This window comes from Budorcas taxicolor, chromosome 7 (genome assembly GCF_023091745.1).
Source record: "Budorcas taxicolor isolate Tak-1 chromosome 7, Takin1.1, whole genome shotgun sequence".
Taxonomy (NCBI): Eukaryota; Metazoa; Chordata; class Mammalia; order Artiodactyla; family Bovidae; genus Budorcas; species Budorcas taxicolor.
In genome coordinates this window covers 16,932,465-16,959,909 of record NC_068916.1, presented here as the reverse complement: position 1 = coordinate 16,959,909, position 27,445 = coordinate 16,932,465, and the positions used below count along the sequence as shown (strand labels likewise).

At 50.3% G+C, this 27,445-nt stretch overlaps 1 protein-coding gene across 2 annotated transcripts in view; it reads right to left on the bottom strand.

The window, feature by feature from the left end:
• CERS4 (ceramide synthase 4) overlaps positions 1 to 27,182 on the bottom strand; it is a 33,505-nt gene extending 6,323 nt beyond the window's left edge. For both annotated transcript variants that reach the window (XM_052643937.1, XM_052643938.1), the window contains exons 1-2: positions 27,079 to 27,182; positions 2,046 to 2,219 (exon numbers count right to left, since the gene is read on the bottom strand). In XM_052643937.1, coding sequence (XP_052499897.1) covers positions 2,046 to 2,218 — 173 coding nt within the window. In that variant the 5' untranslated portion in view covers position 2,219; positions 27,079 to 27,182. The remainder of the gene's footprint in view (positions 1 to 2,045; positions 2,220 to 27,078) is intronic.
• Positions 27,183 to 27,445: the final 263 nt, after the last annotated feature.

The following is a 27,445-nucleotide window of genomic DNA, read 5'->3' as shown; positions in this document are numbered from 1 at the left end:
CTGCACCCCCAACCCGGCTGGCGGCCCCCATAGGCAGGAGCAGGTCTGCTCCTCCTCCCCCCTGTACCCCCTCCTCCCTTGTGGACATTTGGAGGAGCTGGGACCCTGGTGAGGCAGTCACCACAGTGCCCACAAGGGGGCCTCCAAGACCAGGGTCAGGACCAAGCTGCATGTCCACCATATCAATACCACCTTTCACTGGGGGAAACTGAGGTTCAGGGCAGTGCAGCGAGGGACTCATTCCAGACTCACTCATGCTGGGGGCAGGGAGGGAGGAGGCAGGAATGGGACATGACTGCCATGTTTTGTTTCTTTCTTTCGGCTATGCCTCAGGTCACGCTGGATCCTAGTTCCCCCCACGAACCCCCCGGCCCTCTGCAGCTGAACCGTGGACTCCTAAGCATTGGACCCCTAGGGAGGTCCCACAACTGCCATTTATCGAAAACTTACCATCTGCTAAGCATGTGTCTAAGTCCCCCTTGTGTGCTGGCTCACTTAACCCTATTATTACTGTCCCCATTGTCCTGATAGGCAAACTGAGGCTCAGAAGGCCAGAGATCCACCCAGGTGACACAGCAAGTGAAAGGCAGGCCCAGGATTCACTTTCCCTTAATGGGAATAACCTCTGCCTGTGTTTGACCCCGGAAAAGCTACTTCCAACCCCATTATCCTTTAGAAAAGCAAGGGATATTTTTGGGATGCCCACCTCAACTGGAGCCATTGGCTAAATAGGTGAGAAAACAGACCCAGCCTTCAAGGCCTGGCTGAATTGGGCCTCCCAGAATCCCTCAGGCAAAGCCTTGATCCTAGATGACCAACCTGCTGTGTGACCCCAGGCAAGTCACTTGACCTCTCTGTGCCTCCATTTCATCTTCTGTAAAATGGGGATAATAACAGTACCACTTCACCGGGTGGCCATGAGGGCTGAGTTAAGACAGACAAACTGTTCAGAGCAGGGGTTGGCAGAGTAAAAGCTCAAAGAGTGTCTGGTAAATATAATGTCAATGAATGGGCCCTGGGTTCCCCATGTCCAGCCTATGTCCCAGGAACCCTGACTCCAGGAAGCTCCTCGTGAGTGGGACAGGCAAGGTGTAGAAAGGTCAGGGGGTTGCAAAGAAGGCTGGGGACCTGGGACTGCCCTGGCAGTCCAGTGGCTGAGACTCCGTGCTCCCAATGCAGGGGGCCCAGGTTCAACCCCTGGTCAGGGGACTAGATCCCACATGCCACAGCTAAAAGGTCCTGCATGCTGGAACTAAAGATACCACATCCTGCAGCGAAGATCATAAATATTTTTAATAAAAGGTGGGGAATTTGAAATCACATGTGAGCTGTGGAGGAAGGGGAGCAGGAGGGGCCCCTAGGCACCGAGTGGGAAACTTTGAGGAGGGGCAAGCCTTGTTGGGGGTGGGCCGTGGGGGCCAGGTAGATGTGGGAGCTGTGACCACAGCATAAGTCATGTAGAAGAGCATGGGATGGAGGGAAGGGACCCAGGAGACGGACAGCCAGGGAAAGAAGAAGAACTGCAGTCTGGGGCAGTGTCTGGATCGCGTGAGAAATAACTGAAAACCCATGGGTGCGTTCAGCATACACTCAGGGGCCAGAGGCCCGGCTGCAGGAGCTGAGTGGCGGAGGATCCCGAAGTGGGGGCTGGAGTACCCTAGCCCTTCCTTTGGCTACAAAGGAGATCAAAGGGAAGGCATTGGAAGGAACGAGGAGGGAAGGGTGGGGGTTGGGGAGGGAAGAGAGGCACCCATACAGGAAGAAAGGACGAGGGAGTGGGTGGGAGTTCCTTCACTTACTGACCGGCCTCTGCAGACCCATCCCAGGTCAGCAAAGCAAGAGCATCACCCCCCATGGTCTCCACTTTTTCCCCCCGAGATGCTGGCACTCCCAGAAACCTGCAGCCAATGTCCCAGGCCTCGAAGACCCTCAGAATATGGGTGGTGGCAGCTGGGGTGGGGGGCAGGATGGAGCCAGGAGAGCACTGTGACTCAAAGCCAGGCTCCCTTATGGGAGAGCGCAAGGTGGGCGGCGCAGTCACTTACCTCTCGAAGGTGAAGCGAATGACCACCAGGGCCAGTGCCAGGGGCACAGCCATCAATGTATCCTGGGGGTGGGGGAAGACCAGGCCATCGCGGTCCTCCAGTTGAGCCCATGAGATGTTGGGGGGTAGCCAGAACCTCTCGTTCCACAGCCAGTCGTTCAGGCTGGACCACATCCTGTGGACACAGGGTCCAGTGAATGGACAGCTTGGCACATAGGACACGTTGAGTGGGAGGACTGGGCAACCTGCCCTCTTACCCCCAGCCCTGGGCAACCTGGAGCTTATTAGAGCCAATGTGAAGGATAGACTTGGGCTGCGTGTCCTCAGGCAAATGACCTGACCTCTCTGAATCTCAAGTTCATTTGTAAAACTGGGACAGCAATACCCACCTCGCAGCCCAGCTTCATAAGGCGCACAAAGTGCTTAACCTGGTGACTACTGACCCTTAAATGTACCTCATGATGGTAGTTATTACTCTGTACTTTACAGAAATGAGAAGGGCAGCCAGAGGGAGGGGCTGATTAGGGTGATGACTTTGAGTTCTCGAGCAGCCAGGAAGGTTTTCTGTCATTGTGGGGAGGTTCCTCTGAAACAGCCCAAAGCTGAAGGATTTAAGAAATCCACAATTCCCTCCCTGGCCATCCTTCCACGCATGGACTCTCCTTGAGGTATGAATGTCAGCTGTCTCACTCACTTTCTCCCAGCCGTGGCTGGGCAAGAGTGCCTGCAGTCTGACCGAACTTGCTGCCAGATAATGGAACAATGGTCAAGGCAGGCCAGCTTTCCACCAAGAGCTGCTGGGGAGCTGCTATGGGGCCCAGCTGTCCCGAGGAGCCCAAATAGCTTCTCTGGTTCCTGAGATTTAAAACAAGTGCCCCAACCCCCATACTGGTCCCCACTTGCAAAGTCTGCTCATTCATTTGTCTGTCCATCCATCCATCCATCAGACCACCCATCCATCTACTCATCTGTTCAGTCCACCTATTCAACTATTCATCCATCCAGCCATATCATTTGCTTGCCCACCTGTACATGTACGAGTTCATGCATCCATCCATTCACCTATCCATCCACCCATCTAGCTGTCCATCATCCCATCCATCCATCCACCCATCCACACATCCATACCCATCTGTCTGTCTACCTGTCTGTTCATCCACCCACCCACCCACTGTCCATCTACTCATCCATCCATCCCTCCACCCACCTATTCATCTATTCAGCCAGCCAGCCACGTGCCTGCCCACCTTTACATCTATGTGTCCAGCCATCTACCCATCCATCAATTCATCTGTCATCTGTTCATCCACCCACCCATCCACCCACTCATCCATCCATTGATCCACCCATCCATCCATGAGATGTTCTCTGAGTGGCTTATACATGCCAGAGCCTGAGGCTGGATGTTGGAGTCACAGCAGGGAACAAAGCAGACACATTCCTGTCCCCATGAAGCTCACAGCCCAGCAGGGGGAGGCAGCCAGCCCACAAGTAAACAGATTCATATATAAATGAGACAACACATCGCGATGGGGCCTGGTAGAAACAGGGTGACGTGATTTATCATGGAAGGTTGCTAAGGAAACACCGTCTGAGCTGAGACCTAGAGATAAGAAAGGCTTGGGTATGTGCAGAAGTGGGTTGTGGTGGTGGGAGGGGGGCTGGGAGGGACTTTCCAGAGTGGCAGGTGCAAAGGCCCTGAGGCAGGACTGAGCAACACTGAGCAGGGGAGGACCAGTGAGGATGCCTTCGTGGCTGGAGCAGAGTGAGCAAGGGGAGAGAGTGGGAGGAGGTGAGCGCAGGAAGTGGGTGGGGGCAGGTCACGCAGGGTCTGTGGACTATGAGGAGGAATCAGATGAGTTCCTCCAACATCTTAAAAGAAAAGCCAAATTTACAGTGAGTGTCTATATACCCACCACCAGACTCTACCATTTGTGTTTTGCTCTGTTGCTTTATAACACATCTGCCCATGCATCCATCCATCCCTCTATCCACACGCCAGTGCATTTTTGGGTGGACTTCAGAAAAACAGCTGGGGGACCACAACATTGCTTCTTGCTCAGCCCAGGAAAACTTTTATCACCCCAAAGTCTATGACAGCAGAGAACCAACCAAAGAATCAGCTCCTCTTAATGTTGTTTTAATCTTAAGACAACATTCCCTGGTGGCTCAGATGATAAAGAATCTGCCTGCAATGCAGGAGACCCAGGTTCGAACTGTGGCGCGAGTGGTAAAGAATCCACCTACCAATACAGAAGCTGCAAGAAACTTGGGTTCCATCCCTGAGCGGGGAAGATCCTCTGGAGGAGGAAATGGCAACCCACTCCATATTCTTGCCTGAGAAATCCCATGAACAGAGGAACCTGGCGGGCTATGGGGTCCATGGGGTCGCAGAGAGTTGGACACGACTGAGTGATTAACACCTTACTTCTTTCCAGATTAAATAATATGATTTTTTAAAAAAGAAACTTATTCTCAAGATTGTATCTGCTGCTTCAGAGATTGTGATTTACCCTCCAATTGAATACATATTCTATTTTTATTACTACAATTTCTACAGTGTGATTTTACATATGCACACACATATGCGTGTGTATTTAAGACTTAAGAGTTTATTTGGCTGGGACAGCTAAGCTGGGAATCAGAACTTTTTTCTCAATTTGTTCTTTAAGTACCACTTAGTAGCTCACCTTTCCTATCTTGTTTTAGTAAGTGTTTTAGCTTTTAAAAAGTTATTATATTTAGAAATCTACTTATGGAATTTTCTCTTCTGTCACACTTATATTTCCATCTTTACACCATTACCACGTCTTGATTTGCTGTCTTTTTCTCTTACCTTTTAATTCTTTGACATTTCTTTTCTAAATGTACTTTTATAACTATTTGTTAAATTGTAAAATCCTGTGATATCCGTATAAAATCGGTATACTATTAATAATAAAGTAATTTGCATTAAAAGCAAACAGAAAACCACAAAATAGGCAGCTTAGGGGGAGGAATAAATTAGGCGTTTGGGGTTAAAATACATATACTACTATATATAAAACTGATAACCAACAAGGACTTACTGAATAGCACAGGGAACTCTACTCAATTTCTTGTAATAATTTGTAACGGAAAAGAATCTAAAAAAGAGTACATATAGTGTATAACTGATTCACTGTGCTGTATACCTGAAACTAACACAACAGTGTAAATCAACCATGTATGCACTGGTGCGTCCATGTACGCACACAGCTGTGTCCAGGTCTTTGCGACCACGTGGACTGTAGCCTACCAGGCTCCCCTGCCCATGGATGTTTCCAGTCAAGAATATGGAGTGGGTTGCCCTTTCCTCCTCCAGGGGACCTTCCCCGCTGAGGGACTGAACCCAAGTTTCTTGCGTCTCCTGAACTGGCAGGTGGATTCTTTGCCACTGCCACTAGGGCCATACTTCAATAAATTTTTTTTAAAAAAAGTAGGTGACATCAAGTCACATCACCCTTAAATATTTCAGCATGCAGATCATTAACTAGAGTTCAATATTGACTTACATGTTTTTTTCCTTTGAAGGTAAAATTTACTAGAGCACCATGCATCAACATTAAGTGCACAATGGCTGAGTTTTGACCACTACACGCACCTATGTAAACCAACCTCCAGCCACACATTCTCCTCCCTCCATCACCTTCTCTCTCTCTCAGCCCCTTCTCAGTCAACCTCCATCTCCATCGTCCAAAGGTAACCTCTGCTCCAGTTTTTTTTTTCCCATTGGGGGTTACTTTTGTCTGCTCCAGAGCTTCATATAAATGGAATCACAAACTCCATCTTTGTGTCAAGCTTCTTTCACTGGTATAATATTTTCAAGATTCACCTCTGTTGTTGCAAGTTCAGTAGCTTTAATTCTCAAATTGTTGGCACTAAATGAACAGTGAAAGTTGCTCACTCGTGTCCGACTCTTTGCGACCCCATGGACTGTTAGCCTGTCAGGCTCTTCAATCCGTGGAATTCTCCAGGCAAGAATAGTGGAGTGGGTTGCCGTTCCCTTCTCCAGGGGATCTTCCCAACCCAGGGACCGAACCCAGGTCTCCCACACTGCAGGCACATTCTTTACCATCTGAGCTACCAGGGAAGCCCCACTAAATGAATATACTGCAGTTGGTTGTCATGCACTTGTTTTTTTAACTTTTACTTATTATTAATTTATTAAACGTATTTGTTTTAGTATTAATTATTTTGGCTGCACTGGGTCTTGTGGCTGCATGCGGGCTTTTCTGTAGTTGTGGCGACCAGGGGGCTCCTCTCTAATTGCAGTGCGCAGGCTTCTTGTTGCGGTGGCTTCTCTTGTTGAGGAGCATGGGCTCTAGGGCACGTGGGCTTCAGTAGTTGTGGCCCATGGACTTAGTTGCTCCGAGGTATGTGGGATCCTCCCAGACCAGGCATCCAATCAACCACTGCACCACCAAGCAAGTCTTATCATTCACTTGTTGATGGACAGCTGAGATGCATTCAGTTTCGGGAAGTTATGAGCAAAACTGTTCAGAACATTCAGGTCCCAGTCTTGTGTGAATAGATGTCTTTCTGTTTCCTAGGTCTGTCCGGAGGAGTGGAATTACTGGGTCATACTTGGGCTTCCTTCGTGGTTCAGACAGTAAAGAATCTGCCTGCAATGCAGGAGACCCGGGTTTGATCCCTGGGTCAGGAGGATCCCCTGGAAAAGTGAATGCAACCCACTCCAGTATTCTTGCCTGAATCCATGAGGTCGCAAAGTATTGGACATGACAGAGTGACTAACACTTTCACTTTTTTACTTTCACTGCATATCTTCCTTGATGAGCAACTACCAAACTGCATTCTGGAGTGGCTGCACCATTTTACACTTGATCTTGTGAAGTCTGGGAGTTTTATGGCCCTCAGTTTTATTTTCGAAGAAGGCAATGGCACCCCACTCCAGTACTCTTGCCTGGAAAATCCCATGGACGGAGGAGCCTGGTAGGCTGCAGTCCATGGGGTCGCTAAAAGTCGGATGACTGAGCGACCTCCCTTTCACTTTTCACTTTCATGCATTGGAGAAGGAAATGGCAACCCACTCCAGTGTTCTTGCCTGGAGAATCCCAGGGACCAGGGAGCCTGGTGGACTGCCATCTATGGGGTCGCACAGAGTCGGACACAACTGAAGCAACTTAGCAGTAGCAGCAGCAGTTGTATTTTAGGTGAGATGGCAAGGGCGGGGGGGTGGATTCCCAGACAGGAAGTGGCTTTGGAGGCCAGCATAGGGGCCCACCCAGATAAACCAGGAGAAGCTACTACATTCCCCACCCCCCGCAAGATCTGCCCACTAGCAACCTTAATTCCACCTGCAAACTCAGTTTCCCTTTGCCACATGGGGTAGCATGTACCCCCAGGTTCCGGGATTAGGATGCAGACGTCATTAAGGGGGGCATTATTTCTCCTCCCTCACATTGCCAGGTAAGAGGGGTTACTCTTAGGAGCAAGCAGGGATCAGAGGGGCCAAGAGAGGTTGCTGGGGGTTGGAATGTCCTATCTCTTGATGCATGTGGTATTCTGGTTGAGGAAATGCACTGAGCTGTGTTTCCATGCTGTGCACCCCTCCTCTGGGCAGATTAAAACATCTGCCTTGAAAAAAATCTAGGACCCATTGTTTTGGCTTCTCTTGTTATGAAGCATGGGCTTCAGTCATCGTGGGGCACTGGGCCAGTTGCCCTCTGGCACATGCAGTCTCCCTGGGTCAGGGATTGAACTCGTGTCCCCTGCATTGGCAGGTGGATTCTTAAAGCGCTAGGCCAGCAGAGAAGCCCTGGTTTTAACTAGCAGTAATCTTCTGAAGTTCTGACTACCTGGTCTTTGTTGCAAACATTCCTATATATCCTGATTCCTCCCTCACCTCTTCAGCGCACTTCCTCAGAGCTATCTGAGAGGCTATTTCTGGGCTTGAAGTCCTCAGAATGACCACAGAGTAAAACATAATTCTCAGCTTTGAGGTTGTGCATTTTTTTTTTCAGTGGACAGTGGATTTGGGGGGCAGGAGTTGGGTTTGGTGACAAGGGGGAGGGGCGTGCCTTGGATGTCCCTGAGGCCACAGATTAGGCTGGAGCTCCTCTGGGGTTGGGGCAGGTAATGGATGAAATCCCCCAGGGAGGAAGTGTACATGAGGAATCAGCCCAAAGACCATGGCAGAGGGCGTTCGAGTTCAGGCATCAGTGAAGTCATGAAGAGTAGCCACCACCACTGGACACTCTGGCGTGGGAGGGACACCAAGAGGCCCCAGCCTGACAGATGGGCAAAAGTGTCAGAAAAAAAGGGAACAAAGAGTGCTGCTCACCATCCAGCTATAAGAAGGGTTAAATTGCAACCTACAGGCAGTGCGCCCACAGGGGAATTCAGGATAGAAGAAAAACAGGATGAGGCATTCTGTGCTTTGGATAAAAAGGGTCCCTGGATAGTTCAGACTCATAGCCAGAAGAATTTCAATGACCTCAGATTCTTGCATCTTCCCAAACACAGAGAAGCACGAAAATGATTATCTTATCTGTTCTTCGTGACAGGCAGTCATATTTTCCCAAGGTGTGTGCTGGACTGCATGTATTTCCTAGCCCCCAGAATTCATGTATATTCTGGCTCCTCCCCTTCATCTTTGGAGCTGTTTACTCAGAGCTACCAAGTAGCTGTCTCCAGAGCTATTGTCCTCAGTGAAGACCCTGAGGTGGCATGGTGGTAAAGAACCCCCTTGGCAATGCAGGAGACACAGGTTTGATCCCTGGGTTGGGACAATCCCCTCAAGGAGGCCATGGCAACCTATACCCCTATTCCTGGAAAATCCCCTGGACAGAGGAGCCTGGCGGGCTACAGTCCACGGGGTTGCAAAGAGTCAGACACGACTGAGCGCACATATAAAGACTCTGAATAAAACGTAAACTCACAGCTCTCCTATTGTGCCATTTTCCTTAAGACAGGTGTGTGACAATGGTTAGTTTAGACCCACAAGGTTCAGGAGACCCTGACAGAACAGACAGATGGATAGGAGGATGGAGGGACTTCTGCCCAAGTGGTTGATGTCTTTAAAAAAGAGATAAATTAGGAGTTTGTGATTAACATATAACAGATAACACTACTTCCCTGGTGGCTCAGACAGTAAAGAATCCAGGAGAATTCCAAAGAATCCTGTAATGCAGGAGACCGGGTTTGATCCTTGGATCAGAAAGATGCCCTGGAGAAGGTAATGGCTACCCATTCCAGCATTCTTGCCTGGAGAATCCCATGGGCAAAGGAGCCTAATGGGCTACAGTCCATGAGGTCGCAAACAGTCGGACATGACTGAGCAACTAAACACACAAACATGAAATTGATAAACAAGAAGGACCAGTTGTATACCACAAGGAATGTATTTAATATCTTGTAATAACCTAGAATGGAAAAGAATCTAAAAAAGATATATATATATATATATATATACATATACATATACATATACATATACATATACAGCTTCCTGGGTAGCTCAGCTGGTGAAGAATCTGTCTACAATGCAGGAGACCCCAGTTCAATTCCTGGGTCTGAAAGATTGCCCTGGAGAAGGGATAGGCTACCCACTCCAGTATTCTTGGGCTTCCTTGGTAGCGCAGATGGTAAAGGATCTGCCTGCATGCGGGAGACTGGGTTTGATCCCTGGGTTGGAAGATCCCCTGGAGGAGGGCATGGCAACCCACTCCAGTATTCTTGCCTGGAGAATCCCATGGACGGAGGAGCCTGGAGGGCTAGAGTCCATAGAGTTGCAAAGAATTGGACATGACTGAGCAACTAACCATGAGTGAGTGAAGTCGTTCAGTCATGTCTGACCCTTTGCGACCCCATGGACTGTAGCCCTCCAGGCTCCTCCGTCCATGGGATTTTCCAGGCAAGAGTACTGGAGTGGGGTGCCATTGCCTTCTCCACAACTTACCATATAGATATATAAACTAAATCACTGTCCTATACACCTGAAACTAACACAACATTGTAAATGAACTATGCTTCAATTTTTAAAAATGGTTAAAAAAAACACATAAAAAAAATTCACTAACAGGAAAATCTGCCTTGATCCCGTGCACCCACAGGGGCAGGAGTGCACATGCCCAGCCTGGAATTTCTGGCCCCACCCCTACACAACCTCCCAGCAAGAGCTACATTCACGACAGGGTATCTATAGCCTTCTCAAGGGCCCTCACACAGATCTGAACACCCTCGGTACAGATGTAAGCAGGCTGGGCAGCCTGGGAAGGTCCACAGCCAGCTAGAGCTGGAGCCAGAACGCAGAATTCCAGGCCCCCAGCCACATGGTCTTCCCCCACCCAAGACCGGAGTCCCCTGCACCCATGGTGCTTTCATGTCATGATGAGCTTTGGGGACAAGTGAAAATGCACAAGAGCAATGGCATCCCATAATCCCAGGCCTCTGCCCATGTCCCCAGCTCAAAGCCCGCTTTCACTGCTTGATACATTCTGCTCCCAGCACACACCCCAGCTTTTACGAATGCTGTCCTCTGCCTAGAATGACCATCTAATATTTTTTGCCCCATGCTGAGTAATGAGAACACAAAATGGTGACGAAAACTGGTAAGGTCTCAGCCCTTACAGGGCTAACGTACCTCTCCTGTCTGTCTGACAAACTCCTACACATCCTTCAAAACCCGGTTCAGTTGCCACTTCCTTCTGGAGGCACCTCTCAATTGCTCCCACCTCAGATCCAGTTAAAGCACCCTCTGCCAGCCCTGCCTCATTCACTGTGATCTTGGAAGCTGGCCAGACAGCTCTTTTTTAGAGGGGGGTTGGAGAAGGAAGGAAGCATGACCAACCTCAAAGCCTAGTCCTCTCACCTCAAGCAGGCATAGCCTTGTCTGGTCCCCAAGTCAGAAGGGAAAACAGAAATGCACTTTTCAAATCTCAGAGCCTTCCAAAGGGGGCTGCAGGCTGCAGAAGACTCAGCCCTGGACCTCCTCAGTCAGTCAGTTCAGTTGCTCAGTCATGTCCAACTCTTCATGACCCCATGGACTGCAGCTAGGCTTCCCTGTCCACCAACTCCCAGAGCTTGCTCAAACATGTCCATTGAGTCAGCGATGCCATCCAATCATCTCATCCTCTGTCGTCCCCTTCTCCTCCTGCCTTCAATCTTTTCCAGCATCAGAGTCTTTTCCAATGAGTCAGTTCTTCACATCAGGTGGCCAAAGAATTGGAGCTTCAGCTTCATTCAGCATCAGTCCTTCCAATCAATATTCAGGATTGATTTCCTTTAGGATTGACTGGTTTGATCTCCTTGTGGTCCATGGGACTCTCAAGAGTCTGCTCCAACACCACAGTTCAAAAGTGTCAATTCTTTGGTGCTCAGCTTTCTTTATGGTTCAATTCTCCCATCCATATGTGACTACTGGAAAAACCCTTTCTCTGAACTGTGTCTATTCACTCACCCCCTTCACTCTCTTGATAAAGAAGAGACACTGAACTCTGAGAAGTCACCCACCTCCTTGCTTTGCGGTCAAGCAGGCCAGTGAGCCTGCATGTGGAAAACATGGGCAGTGTCTGAAATGCAGAAGGGGCTCAGGTATGGCTGTAATGAGGCATCAGTGGCCCACAAGGCTCAAACTTCTTTTCCACTCCCTCCACCAACAGATGCCGTCCTCTGAAGGGGCAGGTGGGAGCGAGGCTCAGGGTGGTGAGGGACAACTTTCATTTGTTTCTCCTTTGGACTCCAGCTCCTCTGCCTGTTCTCTGTGAACCTTCTGCCTCTCTGGGCCTCAAGGTGCCCCATCTGAAAAATGGGTACAGCCAGATCTGCTTTGCTGCACCACTTTACAGGTTGAGGGTGGCTTGTAAGTGCTCCACGCTGGTCTTGCAACGGATTCGGTTCTTCCAATTTACCTGCCATTGACCTCACCACTCGTGTTTCAGTTTCCTTATCTGTAAAATGGGAATAACAATACCCCTCCCCCCACGTGGGGGAGGGGTTGGGAATGATGCCTGGGGTGGAGTGACCTGTGAGTAAAAATGTAGTTACTGTTAGCAGCTGGGTGGGGGAAGCAGTCTGGGAAGGAGGCCACTGATCCGTGCAGGTTCTGAGTGGTTCTCCCAGCGACACCCTCCCATCCATGCTCCTCTCCCGCCTGCCTCTGCAGCCTTGCCTTAAAGCTGTAGCCAATGAATGAGCTCAGGATGGCTGCTGAGGGGTCATCTGGAGAATCACCAAGCGGGCAGCTGGTCAGGCCCAACCAGCCTGAGGTTTTATCCTCATCTCCCTTCCCACCCTCGGGTTCCTCCCCTTCTTCCCCAAGCTGGTCTCCCAGCCTGGACTGCTTCTCAAAGGCACTTTGGCCCCACTCCCAGCCCTGCCCCTGCCACCTGGGAGCCAGACTCTGATAATCCTTCTTAGTGCCTAAAAATATCCCCAGATTGGGGGCGGGGGGGTGGGCAAGTGAAAGACAGCGATCAGGGCTTTGTGCTGACATGGGGAGGGGGAGGAAGAGCAGAGCACCCCTGAACTCCTCCCCCCAACACACAAAGGCCCTGGCACCACCCAGCAGAGCAGAGCCGTGCACACACGTTTTATTTTAAATCTAGCTGGAAGTGCAGGGCTTGTCTCGGCCGTGCAGGGAAGAACAGACACACACACACATACTCACTCACTGCCCCCACAGCCTGGCCTGCTTGGGGTCACCTGACTCCTTCGGCTAGAGGCCCAGGCAGGGAGCACGTGATGGGCTAAGAGGGGGTTATTTGTAGATAACCACAGCCGCTCCTGCACCTAGCCCCGGCTCCTCCACTTTGGCCTCTCTGAGCAGGGTCCCTGCAGGGTGCTCACGACCAGAGATGTAGCCAGGCCAGGAGACACCACCTTCAAGGACCCTAAGAGGGGTCCCAAGTCCAGGGCTCTGCCTCTCCCCTCCATGCTCTGGCCCTGTTGGTACACCCCCTCCCCCAACGCAATTCACTTCAATGGGTGCTTGGTGGGCTTCCAATTCACCAATCAAATTCCTCCTCCAGGGCCTGCATGTGCTGTGTCCAAAACTCACCAAGCTCACTCCCATCTCAGGACCTCTGGATGCGCTATGACCAACTCACAAAGCTCATTCCTGCCTCAGGACCTTTGCACATGCTGTCCTCCCAGGCAACCCCGGTCTATCTCTATCTCATCATTCACATCTTGGTTCACTGTTACCTCCTTGGAGAATTCTTCTCAGATCACTACCAAAGAAGCCATCATATTATTCCATCTCCTCAACCAATTTTGTTGCTTCAGTCCTGTCATCCCACTTGAACTGTTTTCTTTCTTTCTTTTTTTAATGCTTACGATTATTTATTTCTTTACCTACTTTTGGCCGTGCTGAGTCTCTGTTGCAGTGTGCAGGCTTCAGTAGTTGCAGCACATGGGCTTAGTTGCCCCGGGGCACATGGGATTTTCCTGGACCAGGTATGGAACCCTGGTCTCTTGCATTGGAAACAGAGTCTTAGCCCATGTCCCCTGGAATCCCCAGCCCATTGGCCATCCCTCATCACCTCAGCCTGCTTCTCCAGGTTCCCTGGCTGCACCTTCTCAGAATCACCCCTTGGCAACGCAACCCCCTACCACGGCCTCCTCCCGCTAATAAAGCTACCACCGGTGAGTGAGTGCTTTGAGAGTGGGTCTGCAGGTGCCTGAGGGCTGACTGTGGGACATCCATCCACCCTCCTGGAATCTGTTCCCTCCCTCCTACAGCCCCTGGAATATCCCAGGTGCTAGAGCCCCCAAGCTCCTCCATCTTAGCAGTAGCAGCAGCAGTAGAGCCCCCAAGGGCACCACCCAGTGGCGGCAAAGTCTTTACACAGGTGGTGCCTTTTTCCTGAAGTGCCCACACCCCTTCACTAGGCATCTGCTTCACTGGGCTCATTTGTACTAGTTTTTAAGACCTGGGTCAGATTAAATTCCCTACTTAAGAGGCCTCTCTATTCTTCCCACCCTAAGGAAGCAGAGCTCCCTCCCTAGTCCCACCCACCCCACCAGGGCCTTTCTTCAAAGCCTCTGTTCAGCCCTAGCTGGCCCCACAGAGCCTAGAGAGCTGAGCCTTCCCACCAGAGTGTGAGGGTTAGACCAGGAAGAGACCTGTGGGGTCCCCAGCATCACCCAGTGTAGGGGTGTGTTGGGAGTTGGTTAGGGTAGTTTCAAGAAGGACAGAGGGAAGAGAGATCAGGTCTCTGGAAGTTTTAGTGGGCAAGTGAGCAGATCCAGCCCCAGAGGCAAGGGGGGTGGGGCAGCAGGATCTGATTGTTACCTGCACAGGACTCAGAGAGATCAAGCAAACTGATGGGCTCGTAAGGGGAGTGCTTGCTGAGTGTGTGCTGAGTCGTGTCTGAGTCTTTGTGACCCCACAGACTGTAGCCCTCCTCTGGGCTCTGGACAGGTGCCTCTGTCCACGGGATTTCCCAGGCAAGAATGCTGGAGCAGATTGCCGTTTCCTTTTCCAGGGGATCTTCCTGACCCAGGGATCGAACCTGCATCTCCTATGTCTCCTGCTCGGGCAATTAGTTAAAAACAAGAACACACAACTCTGGGACTTCCTTGGAGGTCCAGACTCTGTGCTTCCATTGCAGACAGCATGGGTTTGATCCCTGGTCGGGGAACTAAGATCCCACATGCTATGTGATGCAGCCAAATTTTTTTCTTAAAAAAACCAAAAACATGACTTTATTGAGTGACATGCAAAAACTATGCATGTTTAAAGTGTGTGATTCAGTGCATTTGACATATATATATACTGACTGATGGAACTCATCACCTGGATCAAGATATCCATGACTATAGGCTTCCCAGGTGGCTTAGTGGGAAAAAATCTGCCTGTCAATGCAGAAGCTGTGGGCCCGATCCCTGGGTTGGGAAGATCCCCTGGAGGAGGAAATGGCAACCCATTCTAGTACGCTTGCCTGGAAATTTTCATAGCCAGAGGAGCCTGGTGGGCTACAGTCCATGGGATAGCAAAGAGCACACACACATATCCATCACTCCCCAAATTTTCTTGTGTCCCTTGGAGTTCCTCCCTCTCTCCCTTCCAGTGAGAACTGGAAGCAACCTGGATGTCCAATGCTGGGGATAAGAAATTCCATCAGAAATTCAGGATTCCACTAAATAGTACATAAGCATTTAAAAGGAGGAGGAAGATATGGTACAGACCAACCTGGAGGGAATGATGCCCAGTGAAATAAGCCAATCTCAGAAAGACAGATATTATCTGATTCCACTTATAGGGGGTCCTTAGTTACAGGAGTCAGATTTGTAGAGACAGGAAGTAGAATGATGGGTGCCAGGCGCTAGAGTAGCTGGATGGGGAGTTAAGTGTTCAATGGGAACAGTTTCTGTTTGGAAAATAAAAAAGTCATGGAGATGGGTTACACGACAATGTGAATATTGTATAAAATGGTCCAGATGATAATTTTTTTTGCTATATGTAGTTTACCACAATTAAAATAATTTTTAATTAAGAAAATTATCAAATTGGGATGAAGAGAGGAGGAAGAGCTGTGCTCATGGACTTGGTAGGATCACTGAGTTGAAAAAAATGAAAGCAAAATACAGTAATGGACTAACATGTAATTCATGTCATGGAAAACCACCAGAAGAGTTCTGTCCTTGGTATTTATAACAGTGGAGTTAGCTGCATCAGACCAGCCCTCTCAGAGATAATAATGATAAACTCTGGACTATAGGCTAAAAAACTGTTATACTTTGAAGCTTTGGTATTACCACATCCTATATGGTATCCGTTAGCCACATGTGCTCAGTTAACTTCCAATTAATTAAAATTATAATCTAAAATTCAGTTCCTCAGTTGTATTATGAGCATTTCTACGCTTAATAGCCACATGTGGCTTGTGGCTACCATACTGGGCAGTGTAGGTATGGAACATTTCCATCATTGCAGAAAATTCTACTGGGCAGTACAGCTCTAGAGAGTGACCCCAAATAGGCAGAAGTTGGAGGGGAGTCTCCACCTGTACTAAGGGAATGGCATGGGGTGAGTTCCCCATTTTTCACTGGAAATAGAAACTGGATTGAAAAAATGATAAGACAGAATCCAAAGGGACCATAACAGTTCAACAGTGGGGCAGAACACACAGGAAAGGAAAAGCCAAACAACAACAACAAATCAGGTCCAAATCCTATCCAAAGCTGCTGTGCAAGCCTCTTGCCAACCCCTGAACCATGTGCAGGGCAGACTCCAACCAGCCTGGGTAAAGCTAAAGAAAAGAAAGGTATCACCCTCCTCCCACCCCAGGGGAAAGAGACTTTGGAACTTGAGTTCAGACAGTTTAATTGCCTGTGAAAATTTTAAAAAGGGATGTGGGGGAAGAATCAATGTTCTTCAGAGGAACACAACAGAATCCAGTGTCTACCAGTTATCTTCCATAATGTCCCGGACACAATCCAAAATTACTTGACATGTGAAGAAACAGGAACACATGGCCTATGCTCAAGAAAGAAGGAAATTACTGAGGACTGACCTTGAGATGACCCAGATGTTGGGACGAGCAGATAAGGACTTTGAAGTGGCTATTATGAATATATGCACGGATGTGAAGGAAAAGTACCTCCTAATGAATGAACAACAGCAAAACCTCAGCAGGGAAGCAAAAATTATAAAAAAAAAAAATGCACCAAATGGAGATTCTAAAACTGAAAAATACAATATTTGAAATAGAAAAATTGACTGTGGACTCACCCATAAAAAGAGTGAAATTTTGCAATTTGCAACAACACGGATGGACTTGGACGGTATTATGCTCAGTGAAATAAGTCAGACAGAGAAAGACAGATACTGCACGATATCACTCATATGTGAAATCTAAACAATAAAATGAGCTAGTGAATCGAGCACAAAAGAAACAGACCCACAAACTAGTGGTTACTGGAAGGAAGAGAGAAGGGGGAGGGGCAGATAAGGGTAGGAAATTAAGAGGTACAAGCTACTATATATAAAATAAGTAAGCTCCAAGGACCCACTGCACAGCACAGGGAACACAGTAAATATTTTATGATAACAACAAATAGAATACAACCTTTATAAACTGTGAATCACTATACTGTGATTCATATAATAAGGAAACATATAATCCTGTACATCAACTATACCTTAAAAAATAAATACAATATACATTGTACAAGAAGAAAAAGAAAGCATTATTTATCCAGAAAAAAAGCCAAAAGAAGTTTTTTGGTGTTTTTTTTTTTTTTTTCTCCCACTGTAGGCTTGATAGCAAATTGGAGATGGTAGAAAAGATAGCTAACTAACTTGGAGACTGATAATAACAAATACTGAACAGAAGAGAAAAGAAAAAACTAAAGATTGAATAAAAATGTGTATCTAGAAATGGACAGTGGTGGCTGCACAATATTGTGAATGTACTTAATGCTACCAATTAAAATAAATAAATTTAAAATTTAAAAAATGGTTAAAATGTAATTTTAACCATTAAATAAATTTAAATTTTAAAAAATGGTTAAATGGTTAAAATGGTAAAATGTTTAGCTTGCATGTATTTTACCACAATTTAAAAAAATATACAGTCTCAGTGACCTTGGGACAACATCAAAAGATCCAGCACATGCAACTGGAGTGCTCTAAAGGATATCGTCCACACTCCGGAGAGGTATTCTATCAGGAAGGTGGGAGTTGGGGGAAGCTGGTCCACTTATTTTGTGAGTCACCGATTTTTACAAGAAGTGTATTTCAAGGTGACTTAATTTTTTTTTTAATTGCACAATTCACCTAACATAAAATGTGCCATCCTAAAAAAAGGCAGTTACTGTTCTCCTGTCACGGATGAACTGTCTTATCTATCCAGGGCCACATAGCTGGTAACTGACCAGGCTGCATGTGAGCTCAGCTCCGTACCACCTCGTGTTCTTGATGGACATGGGCTCACAGAACATCAGCCCCTGCATTCTTGGAAAACAGGACCTGCTGCCTTTATGCCTACACTTCATCCCATCTACTCTGGGCTTTGCCTGGGTCTTCAGTGACTACCCCCTGGCCCACGCCAACCCCAGTGGTCAGTTCTGTCTGTGGATTCCTGACCTCCTAGTGGTGTGTGTTCTTGTTGTTCAGTTGTTAAGCCATGTCTGGCCCTCTGAGGCCCCATGGACTGCAGCACGCCAGGCTTCTCTGTCCTCCACTGTCTCCTGGAGTTCGCTCAAATTCATGGCCATTGAGTCAGTGATGCTATCCACCCATCTTATCCTCTGTCGTCCCTTTCTCCCGCTCCCCTCAATTCTTCCCAGCATCAGGGGCTTTTCCAATGAGTTGGCTCTTTGCATCAGGTGGCCAAAGTATTGGAGCTTCAGCTTCAGTCCTTCCAATGAATATTCTGGACTGATTTCCTTTAGGATTAACTGGTTTGATCTCCTTGCTGTTCAAGGGCCTCTCAAGAGTCTTCTCCAGCATCACAATTCAAAAGCATACATTCTTCCTAGTGTTCTATCTGCCCCCTTTGTCTGTCTCTCCTTCCAAGAACCACGGCATCCTGGCTAATCTAATCCAAGCCGTTTTTCTTTTCCTTTGACCCTAAATGAGCCCAGTCCTGAACCCTCTCACACCAGCCTTTCTCCCTGGGAAATCTCACCCCCACTATCTGTGAGCCTGTGCTTTGGTTTTCCAGATTCCTGCAGTTTCCAGGTTTCTCTTGTAACGCCAAAATGGTCAACCCAACAGTGCCTGGCTATGCTTTGCCCAGATATATCTCACTCAAGTCATCCTCCACCGCAAGTGTGCTTCTTGGCCAACATCCCACCATGTACCCAGTCTTTGGGGACAAGAATCTGAGAGTCATCTCAGACCCTTCCTCATCACTCCCGCCCTCTACCACCCCAGACATTCAGCTACTCTCCAGGTCTTGCAGTTGCATCTGTCTCTCCCGTAACAATCAAGCAAGTTCCTTCTCCTCTCAGTTCCCACTACCAAGACCCCGTCTCTTATCTCAGTTCTCGTGGTTACCCCCACTTGGATCTCTCTGCCTCTGGTATTGCTTTTCTTTTTAAAAATGTTATCAATATTTATTTTTATTTATTTATTTGGTTGCACCAGGTCTTAGTTGCCACAGGAGGGATCTAGTTCCCTGACCAGGGATCGAACCCTGATCCCCCTGCATTGGGAGTTCAGAATGTTAGTCACTGGACCACCAGGGAAATCCCCTGCCTCTGGTTTTCCCCAGGCTGCCTCCCTCCATCCACATTTCCTTCCCTGAAAGAGAAAAGCCCACATTGGAGAGGGTGTGGAGAAAATGGAACCCCTGTACACTGTTGGTAGGAATGTAAATTGGTGCAGCCACTATGGAGAATAGTATGGAGGTTCCTTAAAAAACTAAACATAGAGCTCCCGTAGGATCCAGCAATCCCACTTCTGGGCATGTACCCAGAAAACACGAAAACTTTAATTTGAAAAGATACACACACCCCAGGGTTCACAGCAGCACATGGAGGCAACCTAAAAGTCCATCCGTGGAGGAATGGATAATGATGATGTGGTGCATATCAACAATGGAATATTACTCAGCCATAAAGAGAAGGAAATAATGCCATTTGCAGTCACATGGAGGGACCTTAGATAGCATATGAAATGAAGTCAGTCAGAGACAAATACCATGTATCACCTCCACGTGGACTCTAAAACAAGGATACAAATGAACTTATTCACAAAACCGATACAGACTCCCAGACATAGAAAACAAATTTACAGTTCCCAAAGGGGAAAAGGGTGAGGGGAGGAATCAATGAGGAGTTTGAGATTAGCAGATTCAAACTACTATATACAGATAAACAACAAGGACCTACCATATAGCACGGGGAACTGTATTCAATATCATGTAATAAATTCTAATGGGAAAGGAAAAAAGAGAGCCAGTGTCAGCATCATAAGCAGACAGTGGCCACAAAACAAACACAATGTAAGTAGGATGACATTTGGTCCTGGCAGGTACTGAACTCTAGGGAGCCTGCCAGCCCAGGTCTGAGCCCTCCTGGCTCAAGCATTCAAGCGGAAGCTGGCAAGTGTTGTCACCTGGGCCTTAAAGACACAGCAGCAGCAACAGGAGCCTTGGGCCTCGATGTTCCCAGAAGGAGGGTGATTCTCCTGTGAATAGTCTTGTCATGTGGGCTGTCCTTGGGACCTCAGATGACCTGCATCAGGCGAAGCGCCCCAGAGATTAAAACATTACAGAAATTAGATGGTGTATGGGCTTCCCTGGTAGTTTGGTAGTTCAGGCAGTAAAGAAATCCACCTGCAATATGGGAGACTCAGGTTCAATCCCTGGGTTGGGAAGACCCCCTGGAGAAGGAAATGGTCACCCACTCCAGTATTCTGGTCTGGAGGATCCCAAGGACAGAGGACCCTGGCAGTGTATTTGAATTGAACCCTTCTCAATTAGTAGATGTTGTTTCTAAAGTATTCAATAACAAGGAACAGAAGCAAGGAGAAGTGAAACGGAATGCTGCTTTTCTGGTAACAGCATTAAAGCGAGTAACCTAAAGGAGGGCTTCCCAGGTACCTCAGTGTTAAAGAATCCACCTGCCAATGCAGGCAACCCAGGTTCGATCCCTGGGTCAGGAAGATCCCTTGCAGGAGGAAATGGATACCCACTCCAGTATTCTTGCCTGGAGAATCCCATGGACAGAAGAGCCTGGAGGGCTACAGTCCACAGGGTCACAAAGAGTTGAACACGACTGAGTACGCATGCATGAACACAGGCCTGCAGCGCTGCCAGGGTCCCAAGGGGAACCAAGGGTTGAGACAGAGGCAAACTGTGAATTCGGAGAAAAAAACCAGCCTGGGCAGATCCACTCTTGCCGGGTGGCCCCAGACTAGCAGTGCCTTCAGTGATGGAGTCATCACCCCACTGCCTATCTACCCGCCCTCCCAGGTAAGGGCGGGGAGCCAAGCTGGGCTTGTGTGAGAAGGCTCACCCTCTAGGTGGGTGGAGGTTCCAAAGCCAAGGGAAGAGTCCCCAGGGGAGTCTGTGCCTGGGCCCTTTAAGACCCAGGGGTGTTTCTGTAACGAGAGTACTTCCTCTTCCCCATTCACCCCACAGCAGCCCCAAAGAGGCTCACTCTAAAAGGCCTCCCCGACACTGGAGACTGGGGCTGCTGGGGGCAGGAAGTCAACCTTCTCTCCGTGCCTGGGGTTGATCACCAAGGTCTATATGATCTGGCTCTGGCCTGGCCCCCTCTACCCCGCCGACCTCCTGCAGCCACGAGACTCCACGGTTCTCAGCCTGGAGTCCATGGCCACGATTCCTGAGGTCTGTTCAAATCTCAGAAACATGGCTGTAATGCAGCGTGTGTGTGCTAAGTCGCTGGGTCATGTCTGACTCTTTGCGACCCCATGGACTGTAGCCCACCAGGCTCCTCTGTCCATGGGATTTTCCAGGCAAGAATACTGGAGTGGGTTGCCATGCCCTTCTAAAGAGTTCGCCTGCCAGTGCAGGAGACACAGGTTCGATCCCTGGTCCAGGAAGAGCCCACATGCTGCGGAACAATTAAGCCCGTGCACCACAGCTGCAGAGCCTGTGCTCTAGAGCTCCTGAGCCACAGCTACTGAAGTCCGACGGACCTTGAGCCCACCTTCCCCATCAAGAGAAGGCACTTCAATAAGAAGGCTGCGCACTGCAAGAGTAGTCTCTGCTCGCTGCAACTAGAGAAAAGCCTGTGCAGCAACGAAGACTCAGCACAGCCAGAAATGAATAAAATGGTAACAAAAAAGGACTGCTCTGAATGGAAGCTGTGGCTGCAGATGTCCATACAGTGATGGTTTCTCACTAGTTTTTTTTACCTATTTCTAGGTAATGTTTGAGCAAGGCTGGTATGCAGATGCCTTGTGTGCTTTTTGGACTTCCCCAGGTCTGAAGGCATGACCTTTTCATTGAATTTTAAAATTTCAGTTGATTAATTTCACTCAGCCTTGACTGAATAGTGTCACTGGTTGAAACTGGTTGAAACAGCCAAGCATCTGCAGCCTATCTGGTTTGTAGACATCATTGCAAGCATCTTCCTGATTTTATCAACTCAAGCAAGAAAACTATAGTCCATAGCTGTACCCCTGGAAAAGATTCTGAAAATCCTTAACCTCAGAGTCAACCTCATCAAACCCAGGACCCACAACTCAGGCTTGCTCTGTGGGCTCTTTGTGTGTGTGCGTGCTAAGTCGCTTCAGTCGTGTCTGACTCTATGTGACCCTCTGGACTGTAGCCTACCAAGCTATCCTGTCCACGGGATTCTCCAGGCAAGAATACTGGAGTGAGTTGCCTGTCCTCCTTCAGGGGATCTTCCCGACCCAGGGATCAAGCCAGAGTTACTTATGTCTCCTGCGTTGGCAGTTGGGTTCTTTCCCACTAGCACCACCTGGGAAGCCAGGCTCTTAGATCAAATAAATGCATCTTAAAAAAAAATATATATATATATATATATACACACACACACACATATTACCTTTAAGAGAGACTTGGGCTACCAGAAGTAAAGTAGCCCCCTCCCCTCATTCTTCACACATTTCTGAAAAATTCTAGGAATACACAGGAAAGTCCTAAGTGTCTAATTTGCCCCCAACTCCTTCCACTCTCTGGTCAGGGTCCCAGGAAGCTATGGTGGGTGTCCACTGCCCGGGGTTTCTGTCATCTCCATTTTGCAGCTGGGGAAACTGAGGCACAGGCGAGGGGACAGGTAGGAAGCGGAGAGCTGGGATTCACTGAAACCTAAGCCTGTCTTCAGCGACTTCCCTGGTGGGCCAGTGGTTAAAAATTTGTCTTGCAATGCAACAGCAGATCTGTCCAGGCTGGCTTTTTTTCTCCAAAGCTCGCGGTTTGCCTCTGTCTCAACCCTGACCAGGTTCACAGGGGGTTTGGGGCGGGACGCCAAACCCTTTCTTCTACACCTGGAAAGGGAGTGACTGTGGGCTGGTGGAGGGGCCACCCTCAAAATACACCTGCGTGGGTTTTTGCTGCTCGTCCTCAAGGCTCAGCAGGCCCCTGCCTGCCATCTCCTGTCACCTCTCTGTGAACATGCTGCCCCAACACCCAGCTCTGGGCTCTGCGTCCTCCTCCTCTTCCTCCCTGGCCCCCTTCTCTGCCTACTTTAGCGCCCTCCCACTTGTTCCTCCCTTCCACTCCCTCCAGCCCTTCCAGGAAGCCTCCCAGGTCATCAGAGGCCCCAGCATGTGCAGAAGGAAGGGGAGAAGCTTTGTTGTTCAGTCGCTCAGTTGTATCCGACTCTGCGACCCCATGGACTGCAGCACGCTAGGCTTCCCTGTGCCTCCCAGAGTTTGCTCAAGGACCTTCAGTCTTTTCATCTGACACTCTCCCCTAGCTCATGGTGTTCCAGCCACACGGGCCACTTTGCTAAATGTCTAACATGCCGGGCTGGGTCCTGCCTCAGGATCTTTGCACATGCTGGTCCCTCTGCCTGAAATGCCCTTCCTCCAGATGTCCACCTGGCTGGCTCCTTCTCCTCCTTCAGGTTTCTCTTGCCCCCTTCCCAGAACATCAGCTCCACCCATGAGCTGGTGGTGGTAGAGGGTGGCAAAGAAGCTTCATTTTGTTCCCTGTTAGCCCCCACTGCCTCCCAGCACACATGCTTCATCAGCACGTACTGAATGCATCAATGACAGACGGGGTGGGTGGGAACTGGGGACCAGCACAAGGTAGAAGGGGATCCCCAGGGGCTGGCTGGCAGGGGCTTGACCCCGTCCCCAGACACACTCACGGGGCCCTGAAGCCACATATGACTTGGGAAGCCTGGGAGGATGTGGGGAGAGAGCTGTGCTCCTGCTGTGTCAGGGTGGAGACCTGGTGTGATGGAATCACACTGACAAAGGCATGCATGCGTCGCTTCAGTCGCATCCGGCTCTTTTCGACACTATGGGCCATAGCCTGCCAGGCGTCTCTGTCCGTGGGGACTCCCCAAGCAAGGATACTGGAGTGGGTTGCCATTCCCTTCTCTAGGGTATCTTCCCGACCCAGGGATCAAACCCGCATCTCCTGTGTCTCCTGCTTTGCAGGCGGATTCTTTACCCCTGAGCCACTGGGGAAGCCCAACTTCAAGCCTATCCAGGATCTACTCACTTCTCACTCAGCCACACCTCCTCCTGGTCCAGCCTCATCATGGTCTGGACCAGCGCAGTCTCTCTCATGCTGATTTCCTGGCTCCTTGCCCCCAGCTTCTCCCATTTACCCAAGGTGACTCCCCTCCACATCTCTGTTCACTGGTCTCTCTGCCCATGAACTCTACTTTTTTAATTAAAAATTTTTATTTTCTTATTTTTGGCTGCGCTGGGCCTCTGTTTCTGTGCACAGGCTTTCTCTAGTTGTGGCACATGGGCTTCTCATCGCAGTGGCTCGTCTTGTTGCGGACTTTATGGCATGCAGGCGTCAGTAGCCACACATCTAGAGTACAGGCTCCACTGCTGTGATGCATGGGCCTAGTTGCCCCACAGCACATGGACTCCTCCCTGAAGAGAGATCGAGCCCACATCCCCTGCACTGGCAGGCAGACTCTTAACAACTGGACCTGCAAGGAAGTCCTGCCCATGAACTCTTAACAATCTTTAGTAACCAGGCCAATGGTCACCTCCATCAAGAAGCCTGATCCTGACCCCTCCCGAGGCTGAGTCAGGTCACTTCCCTGGGCTCCTCCCTCTTCCCCCCTCCACCCCCTCAAGGCATCCACTCTGCTTTACCAGGTGGATATTATTACCAGATGGGCATTGCGCTCACCTCTGAGGTGATGACTGCTATTATTCTCAATTTTACAGGTGGAGAAATTGAACCACAGGCGAAGTCACCAGCCTGAGAGCACTGCATTCAAACTGGCAGGATGAGCTCGGAGGCAGCTTGCAGCAGCCAGAGAGGGGACAGCCTGCAGTGCCCAGATAAGACAGGAGCGTGCCCCCCAGAGCCTACCTTCCTGTGGGAGTCCCAGGGGCGGTGGGAGGACTGGCCTGCTCCCCACGGCCAACTACAATCATGACAGCAGTTCCTGTGCCCAGTGAGCACTTCGCGCTGGGCGCTGGGCCAACCAAACACTTTACATGCCTGACTCACTTGATCTGCCAACGCCTGTGGGTTCTGGAGGTGGACACACTTATGAGTTCTTCCCATTTCTCAGAGCAAGAAATGGAGACTCACTGGGCCCTGAACTCCTACCAGGGCTGCAGCCCCTCCCCGTCACCCGAGGCATAAGGCTGCCCTGGGATTAGCCAAACCCCTTTTTATTTCTTAGCTGAAGCTGCCTTTGATTGGAACATCATTCCCAGATACAGGTACTATGGACCCATTTTATAGATGGGCAAACTGAAGCCCAGAAAACTTTCTCTAGGGCCCCAAGGCCAATGCAATGACCAAGGCTCTCTCCCAGCTGGAAATAGGTGAGTGGGGAGGCCAGGCAAGGAAGGTTCCAATTGCCTCCTCCCTGCAGCCTGGCTGGGGCCTTGGGGACCCAGGTATGCTGAGTGAGGTTCCGGGAACACTCATCCCTGCCAAGTTTACTCATAGCAGCTGCTCCTGGAAGGGGCTTCCCATGTGGCTCAGTGGTAAAGAATCCACCTGCCAATGCAGGACACATGGGTTCGATTCCTGGGTCGGGAAGATTCCATGGAGAAGGGAATGGCAACCCACTCCAGTATTCTTGCCTGGAAAATTCCATGAACAGAGGAGCCTGGTGAGCTATGGTCCATGGGGTGGCAGAGTCAGACACAACTGAACACACACACGCTCCTGGAAGGGGGCTGAGTTGAGGCTGGGGATTCTGGGGGCTTCAAAGACACCTCTACACTCCAGAATTTCTATTTCAAGTGGTCCCGTACAACAGATCCAGGCTGCCCCCTTGCACTCAGTCACCTTGGACCTGGCCTGGGTTCCCAGTGGTGTCTTCAGGACGTTCCCCCTCAGGTGGCATCTCAGGTTTTGCAAATCAGTCTGAATCACAACAGCCTCACGCCCCCTGACCTGTTTCTCCCTCGGTTTCCCCATCCTTCCACACTCCCAGCTGCCCACACCAGAAATCTCTTCCATGCACCTTTCTTCTGCCCCACTTCTGAGCAGGCAGGGAATGCAGGTGAAGTCTCTCTGCCAAAGAAGAACCCCAAACCGCCCACTTTCCATCTCCCCCTTCCTGTCGGGTCCAAACCAACAATCTCCTCTTCCCATCTCTTTTTTGGGGGGCAGAGTAGCTGCTGGATTTTTTTAAGACACAGCTGGACCCGGTCACTCACTTTGTTCTAAGCCTCCGTGGTCCCCACAGACCTGAGAACGGAATCCAAACACTGCTCGTTATCTTCGTGGCCCGAGGCTAAGGTCTTCGCACCTCGGATACCCGGCTCACTGAACTTGAGCCACGCTCGCCTCTTTTCCGCTCTGCAGACAATTTGGGCCCTCTCTCTGCCAATCTGGGCCCTGCCTCATAATCTTTTGCTGTTTTCTGGGCCTAAAAACCCCTCGCTGGCTGGTTCTCTCAGGCCCGGCTGACACCTTTTCGGAGAATTCCTCCGTGACCCTCGCCCATCTCCTAGAGGTGTGGTCTTCTCCGCACTGTGCACGAGCTGGCATGATCCGTGTCTGTTTACGCGGGTCCTAACAGTCTACGCGGCCGGGCTGCGGGCTCTGAGGCTAGGGCCCCGGCTGCATCCCCATATTCTCTGGTGACCGACCGACAGACCCCCGCATCACGCTCCTCTCGTTCACACAGTCCGGACTCCCCAAGACCCCCGCCCCCGCCCCCGTCACGCTAGGCTCGTCCCCACTCCCGCCCGCCCGTTACGCAGCCGCCGCGTCCTCCTGCGCTCGCTGCGCCCCGGCCCTCGGGGGAGCGGGGCTCTCTCAGGGAGGCGGCCGGGGCCTGGGAGCAGACGGTAAGCCCCGGGAGGCCGTCCGGGATGAGGTGATGGGGGACAGCGGCTGTGTCTGGGGACCGCCGCGGACGCCATGGCCGTGGAGGCGGGGCGGAGCTCGCTGCTAGGGTGGCTTTCCGGGCCGCGTTCGGAGCGCTGGGGTCTCACTTACCTGGGGGGCGCAGGCGGTCGGGAGCACCAGGGGCCGGCGATGGTGTGGGTGGCGGACACCTAGCCTGGCGCAATTGCGGAGGAGGAGACGCGCGCAGCCGGCACCAGGCACCCTGACTCTGCTCCAGGCACCGCCTCTGCCGGGGGCCGGGAAGCAGGCTTTGGGGGCAGCGCGGGGCGGGATCGGGGCGGGGCCGGGGCGGGGCCGGGCTGAATCCTTCGAGGCTCGGGGTCCTAGCAGCGCTCGGGCCCGTCTGTGCAACAAGGCCGCTTCCTAGACCCCCGCCCCGCATAAGGGACCCCGCCTGCAACCCCGCCCCGCGCCCCTTGGCCCCGCCTCCAGCCCCGCCCCGCCCCGCCCCGCGGCG